The 19259-nt window shown below is 38.4% G+C and overlaps 1 protein-coding gene across 1 annotated transcript; it reads left to right on the top strand.

The window, feature by feature from the left end:
- The first annotated feature begins 10045 nt into the window (after positions 1 to 10045).
- On the top strand, positions 10046 to 17454 carry LOC129411106 (solute carrier family 22 member 15-like). Its single transcript, XM_055161051.1, has 3 exons — positions 10046 to 10231; positions 12042 to 12127; positions 17342 to 17454. The coding sequence occupies exons 1-3, from the start codon at positions 10068 to 10070 to the stop codon at positions 17452 to 17454; spliced, it is 363 nt and encodes a 120-aa protein (XP_055017026.1). The 5' UTR covers positions 10046 to 10067.
- Positions 17455 to 19259: the final 1805 nt, after the last annotated feature.

The raw sequence follows: 19259 nt of genomic DNA, 5'->3' as shown, positions 1-19259 counted from the left end.
TGTTCCACTCAAATGACGTTTCCCTGTGGACCCGAATCCACATATCCCTCACGGTGTCACGGTTACAAATGCCGGTCCGTTAGTGCACTTTCAGATGCTAATGCTGCGCTGACACCTGCCCAAACAAATGGCACTTTGGTGGAAACCTCAAACAGCCTGAAGGTCCGAGGTGTGAAAGCATCTGCAGAGTAACAAGTCTGCCCCCGTAAAAACAAGACCTACAGCAGCCGACGCAAACACTAAATCACAGGGGTGCAAAGATATCCAAGTCTCACGGTACGATATCATCACGGTATGAACCTCACGGTACGATATTTATTGCGATATCATGGGAAAGCTCACGATTAGGGATGCAACAATATCTAAATCTCTCAGTTTGATATTTTGTGGAGACTGACAAAATTATGAATATGTCTCTTTTTCATCTTAAAGTGCGTTGACAAGATTTAAAGAGCCCATCTCATGCAAAATAACTCTTTTCACATTATATCTTATGCGCAATTTGGGTTTTGGAACATCCATTACACAATAGTTATGAAATCTTACTGATTTCTTGGAGGCAGCAAAGCACCTTCTGCTACGTCAAATGTGTCATAGGTGTAGCTGCCGGGTCATCGTTTTAGCAGGATTTAGTTCGTTGTCACGTGGGAGGGTGGCAGAAATACGCTGCAATTTGTTTAAAAAAAAAGCCAAATCAATCTAAAAACCACTTGGTGACATATACAAGGCCCACACATCACTCTTAGAAGGTAAAAAGCTCTGAAAAGTTGATTTTAATCCAAAGAACTAAGACTTAAAAGTGCTAAGAACTGTTATTTCTTCTTGTAGTTTGCACTGAAATGGAGCAAAGGATCATGGTCTATGTAGTTCCCTCTCTCTTTTTTTAGCTATCGCTGCACCTTAACTCTTAATTTAAGCAAAGAGACTTGTAATTCGATGTTTTGTGATGGTCCACGATATTATTGTGAGAACATTTTCGATACGATATCACGATGTTTCGGTTATTGTTACATGTTGTTCCTACTAAATCATGGTCAAATTATGTCAAATTATAGCGAGGCTGGCGCAACTTAATGCTTCCGCTCAATTTCTTTTCTCTCCAGCGACTAGGTCAGGAATCAGAATACACAAGACGGTTCGCAAAAACCCCGGAAGTGCGAGTTCAGGCACCAGCCAATCAGTGAAGAGCCATATATTATGTGTTGAGCTCGAGGATTTAAAGCCAGAACAAAGAGAATGTTTGGTGAATTTTATCAATGGGAAAGACGTTATTGCTCTTCCTCCTACGGGATTTGGGAAAAGCTTAATATACAAGTAGCCTCTTTAGCGGCGCATTACATATATCACGACCAAATAACAGCGATTCGTTAAATAATAAAAGTACCCGCCTACTGTCGAGCGAACAAATTCTAAACACTGTGAGGTCAGACGGTTTCTATGAAGTGAAACCGACTGATGAATCATGCTAGTCAAATTAGAAGTTTTTTCACAAGCTACACTTTCACTGGAAAAAATTATATCAGGTATTTTTTTAAAATTACTTCAATTAAAGGTGCACTATATAACTTTCTGGATGCTTGTTTCTATGGAGATGTCATTGCTCTGCTTCGAATATTCCACAGTGTGACATTAAACAGCTCGACCTTACATTTATTCAATTACAGGTGGTTTTATAGCTCAAAAATAACTAGAAAATCAGGCATTCTGACTGTGAGCGGCATCGCCTCTCCACAGATCTGACCTGTAACTTGGTCTGGTTTGGTCTCCATGAAGCTAGAAAGGTTTAATGCCATACTGTGAAACACTCCAGACAAAAGAGTAACATCTTCAAGGAGAAATGCATTTAAGAATTTACACAGTGACCTTTAAGAGCATATTTCAGTAGGTTTGACTGACAAGTAAAATGATCTACCAATGGAACACTATATTTTCTTAAATCAAATAACGTAAGAGTCTTATTATTATTTCAAGTGCTGTTTCTTATTTCAAATGGAACACTGTGTTTTGTTCTATTTTAAGCACAAAAGGTCTCTTTCCTTTGGCAGATAATTTAACTTGCGAAGTGAAATCTCCTCAAATCAAGATAATATGTTTTTAATTCAAGACATTTTAACTTACATAGATAATATTAGCACAGTTTTGCGGTGTAAGAAGAGTCTGCTGTTGTTCTATGCGCCTGATAGGTTATCCCATTTTCACTGGTTGAGAATTAGGTCAAATTTCAGTATTTTTGGCAATAACATGTACTGTATTTTAACTCTTCTCTATGTTTAAAGGTCCTAAATTATGCAAAACTGACTCTTGTGAGCTTTAAGTTGTGTTATATTGTTGTTGTGTCATCAAAACATACCTGGAGTTGTCAGATGTTTAAGAGGTAGAGCACTTCACTGGGTCATAAAAAAGTTAAAAATAGCAGTACAAGGGTCAAACTTGTAATCTTAACAGAAAATTACCCTTACTGAAAAATGCAAAAGTGGGCAAGGTACAAACCCGAGGCACTCCACCTGAATATATTAAACGTTTTTTACTAGTTGAAGGGACGCCAACGCATCGTTATACCTGGAGATGTGTTTTGTTTCAGTCACACGTTTGAGTAATCTTTTATTATTAGTCTGTCTACATCCCCAAAGCTCAAAATGTTTTGCTCCAACTTGTGATGTTTAATTTTTATCTTTTATTGAGTAGAGATTGTCAGAAATCATCCAAATGAATCAAGCCAAGGTCTGTTTGAGAGAAGAACTCAGCCTAAATATGCAGGTTAAACATGTGTGAATGAAACAAAACACAACTTCAGGTCTGTTTGCGATGAAGAAACATTATAACATAGACCAGAAAATAGTGTAATTTGGGCCTTTTAACAGATTAAAGACAGCCACTTTCCTTTACGGTATATGTTATAAATTAACTCATAACAGGAAACTGGAAATTTTAAGTTCCAGTTAGGAAAGAACGTGGTATTAAATCGATTATAATTCTTCCCACTCCTTTTTGGACATGTGAACTTAGAGCTCTGTAGCCTTTGTGTAATATCTTTCATTTTGACTTCGCTTAGTCACATTTGAATACAGCGCTTTTCCAACTTCAGGACACTCAAAGCGTTTTACGTCAAAGAACCACTCACCCATTCACACACACATTCATACACCAGTGTACGCAGACAGTTGGATGCGAGGAGGTTTAAGTCTCTTGCACAAGAAGAACACAACTACAAACTTTAGCTTTGGGAGTGAGATTTAAACCGCCAACCTTCATTTCAGTGGATTAATCAGCATGAAATACATACATCAATCCTCCCCATCGCCTTCGCCTTTCACTATTTTTCAATTCCGTTGGGAAGGGAAACAGTTTGAACGGAGGTTTGCAGTCACACTGATCTGATTCCCTTTTGCATCTATGGAGTTCGCAAACACATTTCGCGAGCCGTTTTCCGCTGCTGGGACGTCCAACAACCGCACAATTAATGATGTCCTTATCCCAAAACTAAAACATGACAATATCAGAACCAGAAACAAAAGCGACATGGTTCAAAAGCCTTGAAAAGATCGGCTTTGTCCTGTCTCTCTCTGTCTCTCTCTCTGTCTGCCAGTCTGTCTCTATTTCTGTCTGTCTCTCTCTCTGTCTGTCGCTGTCTCTCTGTCTATCTGTCTCTCTCTCTGTCTGCCAGTCTGTCTCTATTTCTGTCTGTTGCTCTCTCTCTGTTTCTATTTCTCTCTGTCTCTCTCTTTGTCTGCCTGTCTGTCTCTCTCTCTGTCTCTATTTCTGTCTCTCTCTCTCTGTCTGCCTGTGATCAGTCCGAGTGCTCAAGGTCCTGCTCAGGAGTTTGATTTTCAACAGAACAGAGGAGTGACTAACTGAAACTGTTGGTTAATGCATAGCTGGCTTGTGATTGTAATTTTTACATGTGAGAGACTTGTTTAACCTCACAAAACAGTGTGACTAAATGTGTATAAATTCAGCTTGTTGTCATAAACATGTGTGAATGAAACACAAACCGAGGTCTGTTTGTGATGAGGAAACTACAGTCCCTGACAAAAGTCTTGTCGCTTATCCATTTTGTAGAAACAGAAGCTTATAACCTGACTTTAAATTAATCGATTGGTTTTAGAAATGTCTCATATGAAGCTAAAACCCTCCCAAATTATGCTCAATATACTAAAATAAATTTGCTTCACTGAAGAAAGATTGATCATTCAATGAACACAGAAAGGTCAGATTTTGGCAAGACAAAAGTCTTGTCGCCTTGTCATATGATGCTCCCAATCCTAGATTACAGCCTCACCTGTGATTAGTTACTGATTAATCAATTAGTGGGTGTGTATAAAAAGAAGCCCAGCACACCAGACCTTCACATCAACTGCAACTTGACCTCTGACAACATGCCTAAGATCCACCCTGAGACCAAAGTGTTAATTATCAAGAGGCTGAAGACCAGATCCACTGCTGAGGTGGTTGACACCTTCAATGTGTCTCAGCGTCAAGTACAAAGAATAAGAAAAAGATCTGAAATGACTAGAGATGTTTTGACAAGCCCAGGTCCGGCAGACCCCGCAAGACAACTGCTCGGGAGGACCGTTTGTTGATTCGAAAATCCAAGGCCCCTTTTCCACTGCAGCAGAGCTTCACCAGGCCTGGTCACCTCAAGTCCCTGTGTCAACCACAACAGTTTGTAGAATTCTGTCTCGAAATGGCCTCCATGATCGAATCAGTGCACAGAAACCAGCACTAAACAAAAGGCAATTAAAAAAAACGTGTGGCATTTGCCAAGGCCCACAGCCTGCTAAAAGGATGGACACTGGAAAAGTGGCAGAAGGTGGATTTCTCAGATGAATCCTCAGTTGATTTACATCACAGATGCCGCAAATATTGCAGGAGACCTACTGGAGCCACATGGATCCAAGATTCACCCAGAAAACAGTTAAGTTTGGTGGCGGAAAAATCATGGTCTGGGGTTACATCCAGTATGGGGAGTGTGCGAGACATTTGCAGGGTGGAAGACAATATCAATAGCCTAAAATATCAAGAAGTATTAGCTCCTCTTACATTCCCAACCATAAAAGGGGTAAAATTTTGCAGCAGGATGGTGCTCCATCACATACTTCTATCTCTACATCAAAGTTTCTCAAGGCGAAGAAGATCAAGGTGCTCCAGGACTGGCCAGCCCAGTCACCAGACATGAACATCACTGAGCATGTCTGGGGTAGAATGAAAGAGGAAGCATGGAAGGCAAAACCAAAGAATCTTGATGAACTCTGGGAGGCATGTAAGACGCTTTCTTTGCTATTCCTAATGACTTCATCAACAAATTGTATGAATCATTGTTGAACCGCATGGATGCGTCCTTCAAGCTCATGGAAGTCATACAAGATATTAAATCTGGATCTCACAGCACCACTACTTCATTCACTGATGTTATGCAACATATTTTTGTATTTGAAGTAAATTATTTGTTCAGTTTTCTGTAGGCGACAAGACTTTTGTCTTGCCAAAATCTGACCTTTCTGTGTTCATTAAATGATCAATCTTTCTTCAGTGAAGCAAATTTATTTTAGTATATTGAGCATAATTTGGGAGGGTTTTAGCTTTCATATGAGACATTTCTAAAACCAATCGATTAATTTAAAGTCAGGTTATAAGCTTTTGTTTCTACAAAATGGATAAGCGACAAGACTTTTGTCAGGGACTGTACATTCTAACATAGATGAGGAAATGGTGTGATATAGGTCATTCAAGGTTTTGTTTTCCTTTAAAATAAAGCTGTATTACACTGAGATGAGGAAGTGTAGCTGCAGTGTGTGTGAGTACTCCTGGGTGTGTGGCTGCTTTTCTTAATCAGATCAATGAGAGTTTGAGCAGAGGAGTATTTTAAGCTGATCCCTTCTCCGCTCCGGAAGGTTCCACTAAAAGGCTTAAGCTTGGTCAGCAGCCTCCACACCAGAGCCTGACTTGATGGTTTTCAGGTTGTAAAATGTGATGAAGTTATACTTCTTAATGATTCCTTCAATCAAAGCAAGTCATCCAGGTCCTGAAGCAACAAAGCAAAGCAAAACATGACACTACCACCACGTTTCACTTGGCATGATGTTCTTTTTATCAAATGCTCTGTTCATTTTACACCAGATGTAACGGGATGCACTCCTTCCAAAAAAAATTCAACTTTTGTTTCATCAGTTCACAGAATATTCTCCCAAAAGCTTTGGGGATCATCGAGATGTTTTTTTTGGCAAGTGAGACGAGTCTTTATCTTCTCTTTTGTCAGCAGTGGCTTTTGTCTTGGAACTTTGCCAGTCATGACATTTTTTGCCTAGTCTCTTTCTTTGAGCCATGAACACTGGCCTTTACTGAGACAAGTGAGGCCTGCAGTTGTTTAGATGTTGATGACCTCTTGGATCAGTCATTGCTTTGCTCTTGGGGTAATTTTTGTAGGCTGGAGATTCCTGGGAAAGTTCACCACTGTACCATGCTTTCTCCATTTGTAGAAAATAGCTCTCACCACAGTTCGCTCGAGTCCTAAAGATTTAGAAATGGCTTTGTAACATTTTCAATGACTTTTCTTCTTATCTGCTCCTGAATTTCTTTGGATCATGGCATGATGTCTTGGATTCAATATGGGCTGCTTCACCTTGTCAGACAGGTTCTATTTAAGTGATCTCTTGATTTGCATGAAGTCTGGGTGTGGCTATGAAATTGCACTCAGAAAAAAATAAAAACACCAGGATCATGCAGAGCGGGTTAATACAAACATTTTAAGACCAAAATGAGGAGCCTGAGAGATGGGCGATGCTTTTTCAGTATAAAATGAATTGGAGTCTATAGAGCCAGAGCGCACTCATGCTCATTTATATATACAGTCTATAAGTTCACATGCATCCTGCTTGGAGTCCAGTTTCATCCTGATGTCAGAGGTTCAAAATAATGCAGAAATGGACTGTAAAATAAACCACAAAAATGCAAAAATATCCCTTTATACAGTTATTAGAAAGACTGCACGGTTTCAAATTTCTTACCATTATAATTTTAGCTCTTTTTGCAGCCATTACATTTTTATTTTGTTTAAGTATGTGCTTTGATTTAAATAAAGTGGCTATACCTGTTTTTCCCCATGTATTTAAGCAGATATATTGTTTAAGCAGCTCTTCATCAAAATAAGTCCACTGTGTTCAGACTACTAACATGCTTGTTATTGCTTTGGTCTCTTAAAGTTGTGATAAGCACTTACAAACTCATTGAGGTGAATAATTAGGATGTTCTGAATGCATAAAGTAAGTGAGGAATAACTTTGGGCAACTGTTTAAGTCTGTTTTTCAGACAGTAAAAATCAGGTAGTGTCTTTAATATATTTTTAATACGCATAAAACAAAACAATAATTGCAGTATTTTCATTTTTATATAGCTCTCTCTTTGTAGACTGGTTGTAATGTAGTCCTGGTTTAGTTCTGATCTTGTTCACATGGTTTAGTTTGTGTTTTAGTTCAATATGTGTGTGTGTGTGTGTGTGTGCATATTATAAGAGTAAATGTGATCGCAGAAAAAAATCCGTTGAACTGTGACTAACTCTTTCTATAACTATGCTATTTATAGGTCAAGTTTTGTTTCGTTTGGCCCACATGCGGTTTGAGACAGTTCAGTCCAAATGAGTACCCTTGCATTTTGCGCTTAAACATCAGGAAGGCAGGAAGTCACAAGATGTTATTCAAATTCACGATTCTGAAGAAAACCAAAGGAGTTGTGTTTTGTTTCATTGTCACGTCTGAGTAACCCTTTATTATTAGTTTGTCTATACCCCCAAAGCTTAAAATGCTCTGTTCCACCTTATGACCAATAGTTCAGTAGAGACTGGCAATTCTAGACCCTAGTAAAGGTTTAAAGGAAGGAAGAAGAGTTTAAGAACACAGTGGAGCACTTCCTGTATTACCCCATGACATAACAAGGTGGAACAGAGTGTTTTCTGTTTGAAAGAAGGACACCTAAATATGCAGGATTTGTGTGTTAAACATGTGTGAATGAAACAAAATACAATTTCAGGTCTGTTTGTGATAGGGAAACATTAAAATTTAGACCAGAAAATAGTGTAATCCTGGCCCTTTAATATAAACCTCCCTATTAGAGATGGGCAGATTACTGAAACATAGAGAATATTGTGAATGTTTTTTTGAAAATATACTAGGAATGTAACAATAACTGAAATATCATGATATCTTATTGTCAGAGTAATAATATCATGGACCCTCTCAATATATCGAATTACAAGTGTCTTTGCTTAAATTAAAGCTTAAAAAAACGACAGAGGGAACTACATAGACCATGATCCTTTCCTCCATTTCAGTGTAGACTACATGAAGAAAATAACAATTCTAAGCACTTTTAAGTCTTAGTTCTTATGTCTTATTACGTCTTGTCAAAGCATTTTAAGAGGAAAAGGTAGCATATTCACAGTTTTGTTTGCCTCTACAAAATATTGCAATAAATATCGTACCGTGAGATGTATATCGTGAAAATATCGTACCGGGAGATTTGGATATTGTTACATCCCTAATCGTGAGCCTCCCCACCATATCGTGAGTTTTCCCACAATATCACAATAAATATTGTACCGTGAGGTTCATACCGTGACGATATCGTATCATGAGACTTGGATATCGTTACACCCCTAAAATATATAGTGTATGATGTTTGAATATTGCATTTTTTAATTAAAAATGCTGCACAGAAAGTTAATTAAAAACAAAAATGCATGTCTGGACACCGTTGCTATATGCCTGTCATATTAATACACATGGGAGCAACTGAAATGATTATTGTTAAAATGCAGATCAGGTTCAACATTTGTGAATTTACCTTTGGGATATTATGGTAAAGTAAAATGTAATCAGTTGATACTTTGGAGCTGATGTCATCAACATTCCCTGGGAGTGTGGAGCTAACTGGAACCACTGCTCTGTCTCAAACTGTTACTCAAGTTAGAATTAATCCTTTTTTATTTTTTTTATTTTAACACAATCTGACCATAAAGAACTGTGCTTCCTGTGCTGTTAAACAAGACTCTCACGAGAAAAAAAAAAGTCCAAACTGGGAGAGAAACTATAAAATCTTAAACATAATGGTCTTCAGTGTTTTAGTAAAATGACTAGTCTAACCTGTCAAAGGCACTTTAAAGGTTTCCACTCTAAGCACAGGAGGTCATGTAGCTTTGTGTAATATCATCACTTACTGTACTTACTGTAAACAATGGCAAGTGACACATTTAAAGCGCCTTTGACATGTTAGAATAATCTCTTAAATAAAACACACTTTACATTGTTATGTTTAAGAGTTTATAAAACATTTTACTTTTTCTCCCCAAGTTTGGCCATTTTGGTTGACATTTTACTTCCTGCTCTGAAATCATGACATCAAAGTAGTGAATTGTGCAGACAGAATTATTATCTGCCAAATTAAATGACCAGAAAACACTTTTATGTTGTTGAAATAATATTTAAAGGTGGAGGGTCTGTCAAATGCTTGTCTCCATGGAGATGTTATTGCTTTGTCTGGAATGTTTCACAATGTGGTATTAAACCTTTCTATCTTTATGGCGACCAAACCAGACCAAGTTACAGGTCAGATCTGTGGAGAGGCAACCCCGCTCACAGTCAGAATCCGTTTTTCTAGGTATTTTTGATCTATAAAACCACCTGTAATTGAGTAAATGTAAAGTAGAGCTGTTTAATGTCATACTGTGGAACATTCCAGGCAGAGCAATGACATATCCATAGAAACAAGCAGGTGGCGAACCCCTGAACCAAAAAGTTACATTATGCACTTATAAAGTATCAGAAAAAAATAGTTTCTTGTGGGTAAACTGGGCCAACCTCTCAAACAGAATTCTTTACTTCCTGTTTTTCAACTTTTCTTCTGAAACTGCTTCTTGATTTATGTAAAACTATAATTTATATAATACAGATACTATTCCACCAACTTGAGTAGAGCTTAGAGAATTGTCATACACACTGCTACTTGGCTCCACAAACTTGATAAATAAAGTTACATACTTTTATTTGGGGGAAAAAAAGCATCTATATAAGTAAAGAATGTCTGTGTTTTGTCCTCGTAGGTACGCCTGCAGCCTGGTGTATTACGGTTTGACGCTGGGTGCTGGAGAGACTTCAGGAAATCGCTTTGTCAATGTGGCTATGTACGGCCTTGTAGAGCTGCCCGCATACCCGCTCTGCATTTACTTCATCAACAAACACTGGTGAGAACTGAGAAGCACATGTACACTTAAAGGAACAGTGCGTCACGTTCTGAAGGTGGCACGTCAGCTGAACAATTCTATGGAAAAAGAAAATCATCATTTCAAGTAAACAAGTAACAAGTAAAGTAGTACAAATGTATAAATGAAAACAAAACTGTACAAACAAGGATATTTTTAGCTTTTTAATCCCCAGAAAGTATGCCTTAATGTGTAAAATCATTTTTATGTATTTACACCTTTATATTTTTTAGTCACCATTTAATTTAATACTTTCTAACTTTTTTCTTTTATTTACTTATTTATTTCTAATTATGTCATTTTTGGTCCTCCATTAAAAAAGTGACATTCTGTGCAATTTTTCAGTTGAATTATACTTAACATTGCAAAATGTGTATACATATAGATAGGTTAAAATGACTTGAATTTAGAATATTAATATTGATGTTTTTTAGATAATTTACTTTAAAGGTGCAATGTGTAACTTTTCTAGTGGAGGGCCAGTCAAATGCTTGTCTCCGTGGAGATGTTATTGCTTTGTCTGGAATGTTCCACTGTTATGACATTAAACAGATCTAGCTTACATTTATTCAATCACAGGTGGTTTTACAGCTCAGAAAGACAAACAAGTCACATACCACAAAAACAAGTATTCTGACTGTGAGCGGGGTCGCCTCTCCACAGATCTGACCTGTAACTTGGTCTGGTTTGGTCTAAATAAAGATAGAAAGCTTTAAAACTTTGACAGCGTGAAACATTCCAAACAAAGCAATAACATATCCTTAGAGAAAAGTGTTTAATGGACCCCCCACCAGAAAAGTTACACAACACATCCTTAAGTATTACGTTATTTGTTGATGTTTGTATTTACATTTTTCTGATACCTTTTAAAATATTTTAATGTGAAGTTTAATCTTGATTCAGGTCAGAATCATAGATACTGATAACTTTTGGGTTGATTTTGGTAATGTCAAAATTCTCCTCTTTTACTGAAATTACTTACTTCTTCCCCAAAGCTGTCACCATACTAAATGAGAACTGTTAATTTGCTTTATTTATTATTTATTCTTGCACTTGATGGAGCAGCTCTGGCTAATGACAATAAAGGCTATCTATATTCTATTCTATTCTATTCTTGAAAATGTATTGCCATCATTATTCTCACAGTTAAAAACATTAGGATTTTATTGTTATGTTGTTCCCTTATCAAAAAAAAGACCTGGAAGTTGTGTTTTGTTTCATTCACACATGTTTGAGTAACATTTTATTATTCGTCTGTCTACATCTCCAAAGCACAAAATGCTCTGTTCCACCTTGTGATGTCATGAAGCAGCAGTTTTCAAGTTAACAGCTTTTACCTTTAGCTCAGTACAGTATCCAAATGATTCTAGTGAAGGTTTATGGAGTTTAAAAACACACTGAAGCGCTTCCTGTTTTCCCACATGACATTACAAGGTGGAACAGAAGAGTGTTTTCTGAGAGAGAAAAACTCAGCCTAAATCTGCAGGGTTTGTGTGTGTTAAACATGTGTGAATGGAACCAAACACAACCCCAGGGCTGTTTTTAATGATGCAACCAATTCATAACAGATCAGAAAATAGTGTAATACAATGCAAGTTAAGTTTTGATTTTGTTTGTTTTGCCTCCATTTTTACAAACCACACCCCTATGGCCATTCCAGTTTTCATTTCTTTTCATTACAGCCATTTAATGTCAACGGATGAGTCTACAGATTGTGTGGATGGTGTAAAATTCCCTGTTGTAACCTGATCTTTGGGCAAATGGAGAGGAGTAACTGTTTATTCCATTACAGGGCTGGGAGGAGGAAGAGCATGGCTGGATTCTTGGGTCTGGCTGGTTCGGCCTGTCTGCTCACCATGTTTATCCCTCAAAACACAGGTCAGACCCACACAAAAATACAATAAAAATTCCAATATTACGCTTTTTTCTTATCCACACACCTTCACTAGAATCACTTTGATCATTTCAGTTCTGGAATTGTCAATCTCTACTGAAAAGTAAAAGGAGCTGTTAACTCGAAAACATCATAAGGTGGAACAGAGCATTTTGAGCTTTGGAGATGACTCTTGTGAACTTTTACCATGTTATAATGTTGTTACTTCATCAAAAACATACCCAGGGTTGTGTTTTGTTTCATTCCCACATCTTATATTATTAGTGTGTCTACATCTCCAAAGCTCAAAATGTTCCACCCTATGATGTCATATAGTATAGTATAATTTGATAAGTTTACAGCTCCTTTTACCTCTAGTTCAGCAGAGATTCGCAATTCCAGGGCTGAAATGATTCAAATGATTCTCGTGAAGGTGCATGGAGTTTAAAAACACAGTGGAGCACTTCTTGTGTCAATGCGGAACAAAGTGTTTTCTGTTTGGGAGAAGAACTTCGGTGTTCTGTGTGTGTTTTTATAATTTCTTCTTCATTAGATTTTTGTTTTCTTTGCAGACAAGAGACAAAAACTAAATAAAATGCAAATTACAGTACAAAATACACACAAAAATGTGACTTAAAATCAGAAAAGGAATGGAGTAAAAAGGCTGCGTTATTCCATTTCCTCAGATGCATTGTGCAGTCCACCCTCTCTGACCAACCTTCTGTGTTTGCACATTCTGAAAATTATCTAAACCTGAAAACATGTTGAGAATGTGGGGACGAGGTTGGCAGGGCAAGTATCTTCAGTTCTTCAGTATTATTTATTGGGGATGTCACTGATAATTCTCTCTCTCCAAAGGGCTCATATTACACTAGAGTTGTGCTTTGTTCCTTCACACATGTTGAACACCCAAACCTTGCATTTAGGCCAAGTTCTTCTCTCAGACTCCACCTTGTGATGTCATGTGGTAATATAGGGTGTGCTTCACTGTGGTTTTAAACTCCGCAGACCTTCTTCAGAATCGTTTGGGTCATTTCAGATCTGGAAATTCCAATCTCTACTTTACTAAAGGTGCTGAACTGAAGGAACTGAAAGGTACAACTACATGACATCACAGGGTGGAACAGAGCACTGCGAGCTCTGGGGATGTAGACAGACTAGTAATGCAGGGCTACTTAAACATGTGTGAAACAAAACACAACTTCAGGTCTGTTTTTGATGAGGACAACATTCTAACATGGCTTAAAGTTTACAGGACTGACTTTATTTCTTCTAGCTGAGAAAAAAACAACAAAACAGCTTTTACAAAAATGAAGAGCAGTGTTTTGTAAAAGCTGTGGAAAAAGAAGAGAGTGAAGGATATTGCGCCATGTTTACAAAGCCTTCTAACTTTACAAAATTTTTGGCGATCACAAAATATTTGCTTAACTGAATGTTTTTTCTGGTAGAGCAGTTAGGAGCACTGTTTTAGAATATTATTACTCTGATCATACAACAAAAAATTCTAAATCCCTCATGATTGTAAGTTATATATTTTCTTGAATTATTTCTTTTAGAATATTACTCTATGATCCAGTAACATATTTTCTTTTCTAGAGGTGTGATCTATTTGCTCTAACCTCTCTGTCACAATCCCTGACTTCCCCATTCACTCTCTCTCTCCCTGGTGCTTTCACATGTAGTAATGCCAACCCCATATATGCCCATATATGGAAGTTTAGAGGGTGTTTCTTCTTAAAAACATTTAAATTTGTATGTAAATGAGTGGTGGTGTTCGTAGCTTGATGTTGGTAAATTAGGCACAGCTCGCATTTAAATGTGCATTGTGTAACTTTGAGTCAACTTTTTGAGGTAGAGGGTCTGCCACCTGCTTGTCTCCATGGAGATGATATTACTTTGTCTGAAATGTTTCACGGTGTGGCAGTAAACTTTTCTGTTTTCCACTCATTCAATTATGGGTGTTTTTAGTGGCAACTTTTGCTTTTTTCCTTGGAGATAATAGACTCTGTTCACTCTTATGCCACAAACCAGAAATAATTCAGTGGTGACGGAGGTTGAAAGGGTGGGTGGCTCTCTTGTTGTACAGTGGTGTGACTTGGTGTAGCATGTGACAGCTGTACAGATGGTGAAGTAGGCTGACTTCTTGGCACAAAATGCCCTGATATTTTTGCCTGCTTTTTTCCATCTTTATCTCATTACTGTATCAGGGTAGCTGCGGGGTTTTAAAGTCTTAAAAAGGTCTTAAATTTCATGTTCTTAAATTAAGGCCTTAAAAAGTCTTATTTTTTCACTTAGGTCTTAAATTTCATTAGCCTATTTTTTGTATACTCAACCAGGTTGCTGTGCAATGTTAAATGGATTGAAGAAAAAACAACAACAACGTGAGCAATGAGTAAAAAATCAGTAGAGTGGAGGAAGATGTTAGATGGATCATGGGGAAGTGTAGATTTAATTCACAGTGACTCTTAGATTCTAGTAGTTGGTTGGTCATTATTTGAATTGGAACTGGTGTTTTTCGCCCGCAGAATGGGTGCGATGTTGGTTTAAATTTTCATTTAAGTGGTCTTAAAAAGTCTTTAAAAAGTCTTAAAATTGGGGTAGTCAAACCTGGGGATGTCCTGTGTATACTAGAGAAAACCACATGTAAATGCCAAACATGCAAACACATCGGCAGCAAATATAGTATCTTATAGTATCTTAAGAAACAAAATATATGGGCAAGCAGTTGGTAGGACACTTAGTTCAAATGCTTCAAAGTTTAGATGAACAATTATAATTAAATATTTTACCTTCATGTGTCCATCGCATGACGACCACAGGTATGTTATCCAGCCATCCGGATAATTAGCTTCTCTTCCGATAAAAATGATGATAGATGATAGATGGCGCCGTAACATATTTAACCAATAGATGCCGCTATTCAGCCTCATCACAGTGCGGCCTCATTGTCTATGCATGTGAGGATGCTGTGTTGTTTTTTTCCGGAGGGATGTAGTCAAGGTGGGGGCCCTAACTATAAAGCGCTATGGGAAACACTGCATTTGGAAACATGAAAACGTGATCAAACCCACTGAAGTAAATGTGATCAGTGGTAAAATGAAGACTGCAGACATATGTGCTGTTTGAAATCATCTTGAATTTGTCACCATCATCTCTTCTAATCGCTCGGAGTTGCGTGTCAGTGGGGAAATGATGAAAATTGAGGTATGGATTGGAATTATGGCTGGGTATCATTAAGAAGTTGCCGATACGATACATACCTCGATACACAGGCCACTATACTATACATATCTCGATACAGTGCACTTTCGATTCGATATGATATATTTCAAATCGATTCGATACAGTTCAATAAAAAAAGGCTAAATCATGGCTGTGATACTAAAAGTGTTTGTTAAACCACTTCTTGTGCAAAGTTCATATGAAACACAAACATTTAAATCCTCACAACAATGTCAAAATGTCAAATGTGTTGCATAAATGAGCTTCCTTTCTCTCCACAAGCAACAAAACTGTAGCTCTGTAACAAAATAATTTAGTAAAACACGTAAAAATACTCTTTGGTGATATATCGATACAGCAGCCCACGATATCGATACTGTATCATCACATTAAACGATACGATATATCGATATTCCGATATTTTTGCACACCCCTAGTTGTAATTGTTGATTAGGCGAACATAACAGAACGCTACGATGACATGGAGATGAAGAAAATTGGGACATTTTTCCTAGATTTTGTCAGACTTACTACCGCAAACAGAGCCTGCCAGAAATTGCCGTCGCATGTTTCCAAAAAATCTTTCTGGTTTGTGATGTAAGCGTGAATAGAGCCTATGAAGTTTAATGCCATACTGTGAAACATTCCAAGCAAAGCAATTACATCATCATGAAGGTATACAAGAAAAGTTACATATTGCACCTTTTAAGAAGAAATTTGAGTGCTTCAGAATGCTTTGTCAATCCAACGCAGAGTTCAGCTGCCAGAGAGTGACGGTTTTATCTAGTTAGAGACTTTGTTGGGTGAGAACTGTGGTGAAACAAAAGCTGTCTCTATTCCAGCGACTTATTGGGCGGGGATAAGGATTACTTAAAATGGGACTAAACGCCTAAACTCCGCCCACACAATCACATTGCAAACAGCTGTTAAACTGGGCAGTACCTGGAGGACTAAAGGGGAGAGTGAGGGGGAGGAGGGGCGGGGTCTGGAGGACTAAAGGGGAGAGTGAGATAGGGATGAGGGTCGGGGTCTGGAGGACTAAAGGGGAGAGTGAGGTAGGGATGAGGGGCGGGGTCTGGAGGACTAAAGGGGAGAGTGAGGTAGGGTTAAGGGGCGGGGTCTAGTGAACTAAAGGGGTGAGTGAGGGAGGAAGAGGGAGGACTAAAGGGGAGAGTGAGGGAGGTAGGAGGTGCGGGGACTGGAGGACTAAAGGGGAGAGTGAGGGGGAGGAAGAGGTCTGTAGGACTAAAGGGGAGCGTGAGGAAGGAGGAGGGGCAGGGTCTGGTGGACTAAAGGGGAGACAGGGAGGAGGAAAAGGAGCGGGGTCTAGTGGACTAAAGGGGAGAGAGGGAGGAAAAGGGACGGGGTCTGGAGGACTAAAGGGGAGAGTCAGGCAGGAAAAAGGGTGGGGTCTAGTGAACTAAAGGGGTGAGTGCAGGAGGAAGAGGGAGGACTAAAGGGGAGAGTGAAGGAGGTAGGAGGTGCGGGGACTAGAGAACTAAAGGGGAGAGTGAGGGGGGAGGAAGGGGTCTGTAGAACTAAAGGGGTGGGGTCTAGTGAACTAAAGGGGTGAGTGAGGGAGGAAGAGGGAGGACTAAAGGGGAGAGTGAGGGAGATAGGAGGTGCGGGGACTGGAGGACTAAAGGGGAGAGTGAGGGAGGTAGAAGGTGCAGGGACTGTAGGACTAAAGGGGAGAGTGAGGGGTGAGGAGGGGCAAGGTCTGGAGGACTTAAAAAGTGTAGAAAAATGACTAGAGAAAGTAGCTAATGCTATTAAAACACCATATACACAGTTTAGTAGTGCAAAGTTTTTAGTTCCAATTAAATTCAGAAACAGGACCTTTCATTTGTCACATTTTTCAGTCTATAACATATTCACATTGCACATTGTGTCCTTAGGCAAGACACCTCCCCCTTATACAGGCTCCAAAGGCATCTCTGTAGAACTCATAATATATATTGTGATGTATCTGTTCTAACTACATGTTTCTATTTTAGAGATGCTTTTGAACGTGACCTCTTTGGCGCTGTTGGGCAAACTCATGGTGAGCGCCGCCTTCAACATCACCTATGTGTACACGGCAGAGCTCTACCCAACAGTTATCAGGTAAACGGTTATTATTTTTAATCAGTGTAAAAAGTATTGCTTAAAACGTTGTGTTACTCATATATTTAAAAATGCATTGTGTAACTTTTCTGCAGGGGGTCCGCAACCTGTTTGTTCCATTGAGATGTAAATGCTTTGGTTTAAATTGTCCACAGTATGGCATTAAACTAATCTGTCTTGCATTTAGTCATCTACAGGTATCATTTATGGCTCACGATATCTTTAAAAACGTCCATTGTTACTGTGAGTGGGGTCGCTTCTCCACAGATCTAACCTGTAATTTGGCTTGCAAGTCTTCATGGATATACTTACATTTAAGGCAAGCAGGTGACGGACCCCCCAGCAGACAAATTACAGAGTGCATCTTTAAAGGCGTTGTACTTGGTTTTTACTGTGCTTTTACTGTTCAGCACTTTTATAATACATTCTTAGCATCCTAACTTTTCACTGGGATAAGTTTCTAAGCACTTTTCACAGTCCAGAATGGAGTTTTTACCATCACGGTAATGCTAGCAACAACTAGCATGCTAACTGCGCATCAGCCTTACTTCCTGCTTCCCTAACAATAAAAATGCATTATAATTACATACAGACAGCACACAGCGGTCTCATTTTAACCATAAGAGCTGCAACTTTTTACAACTGTACTGTCTCTAGTACTGTCTGGGATAGTCCATCAGTTGTTTCCAAGTGGTCCTCATATACCAAAGTCTCTGAATGGATAACACCATTTCTCCTTATTTTCTTATGGTTCTTCTAAAACCGTTTACAAGTTACAGCAAAACAATGCAAGTCCAAAAAATACAAGTTATTCTCAGTTGATTACAATTTTAGTTAGTTTTTAAATTAGGGATGGGCATGATTTGATAATTGATCATTAAGAATTTCATCGATTATGTTCATTTTTAATCGACAAACCGAATGTAAGTTGCTGTGCGTAGCCTAGGGTGACCAAATGTCCGTGTCCGGGGACAAACGGGGCTCCAGACATGTAGCAGAAGGAGCGAGCAGACACAAACAGTCGATCAGTCTGCAACATGCCGAAGCGCAAANCTTCACATGCAACAGAAACAATTTTACAATATAAAAAATAACAGCAACCCCACCCCATTATTTCATGCATATTATACAACAATAAAACATAACATAAAGCTGCTAAAGGTTATAGTAAATATATAAATAGAGAGCTAAAAACAGATGGAGACTAAATAAAATATTAATTGTAATTTTAATTTAAAAGCAAATAGTTAATAATATAATAATAATAATAATAATAATAATAATAAAAAAACAAGTAAAAGTTTCAATTAAAAGCGAAATTAAAAAGATATGTTTTTGAGTTTACTTTTAAAATATAACCTCGCAGCGGACCTCAGATCCTCAGGTGACTGTTCCACAAACGGGGGCCGTAAAAGCTGAATGTCGCCTCACCGTGAGTTTTAGTTGGACTCTTGGACAGTTAAAAGACGAGACCTGAGGACCTGAGAGTCGAGAGGCCATATGATAAAAGCAGATCAGATAAATAAATAGGACTAAGACCATTAAGAGCTTTATAAACTAATAAATAACTTTAAAATCTATCCTTAGCATTAGTTGTGTTGTAAACATGTTGCAAATGACATGTGTCCAAATCCAGAGAGCCCAGCCCTCTGCTGCTCTGTGCTCTGCCTCTGCTCTAGCTCCACAGTGGAGCGTCTGTGGCTGAAGACACACACTGACTCCACTAATACTCAACTCTGACATTTAGACTCCTGACCTCATGTTTAATGTTGCTTGGTGCAGGTTTCAGCAGAAATGTGGACAGAAACA

This window comes from Boleophthalmus pectinirostris, unplaced genomic scaffold, assembly GCF_026225935.1.
Source record: "Boleophthalmus pectinirostris isolate CB_2022bp ecotype Guang Dong unplaced genomic scaffold, ASM2622593v1 HiC_scaffold_3, whole genome shotgun sequence".
In the NCBI taxonomy this organism is placed as follows: domain Eukaryota; kingdom Metazoa; phylum Chordata; class Actinopteri; order Gobiiformes; family Gobiidae; genus Boleophthalmus; species Boleophthalmus pectinirostris.
The sequence above is the reverse complement of the archived record's forward strand: the minus strand, read 5'-3'. Positions and strand labels throughout refer to the sequence as shown.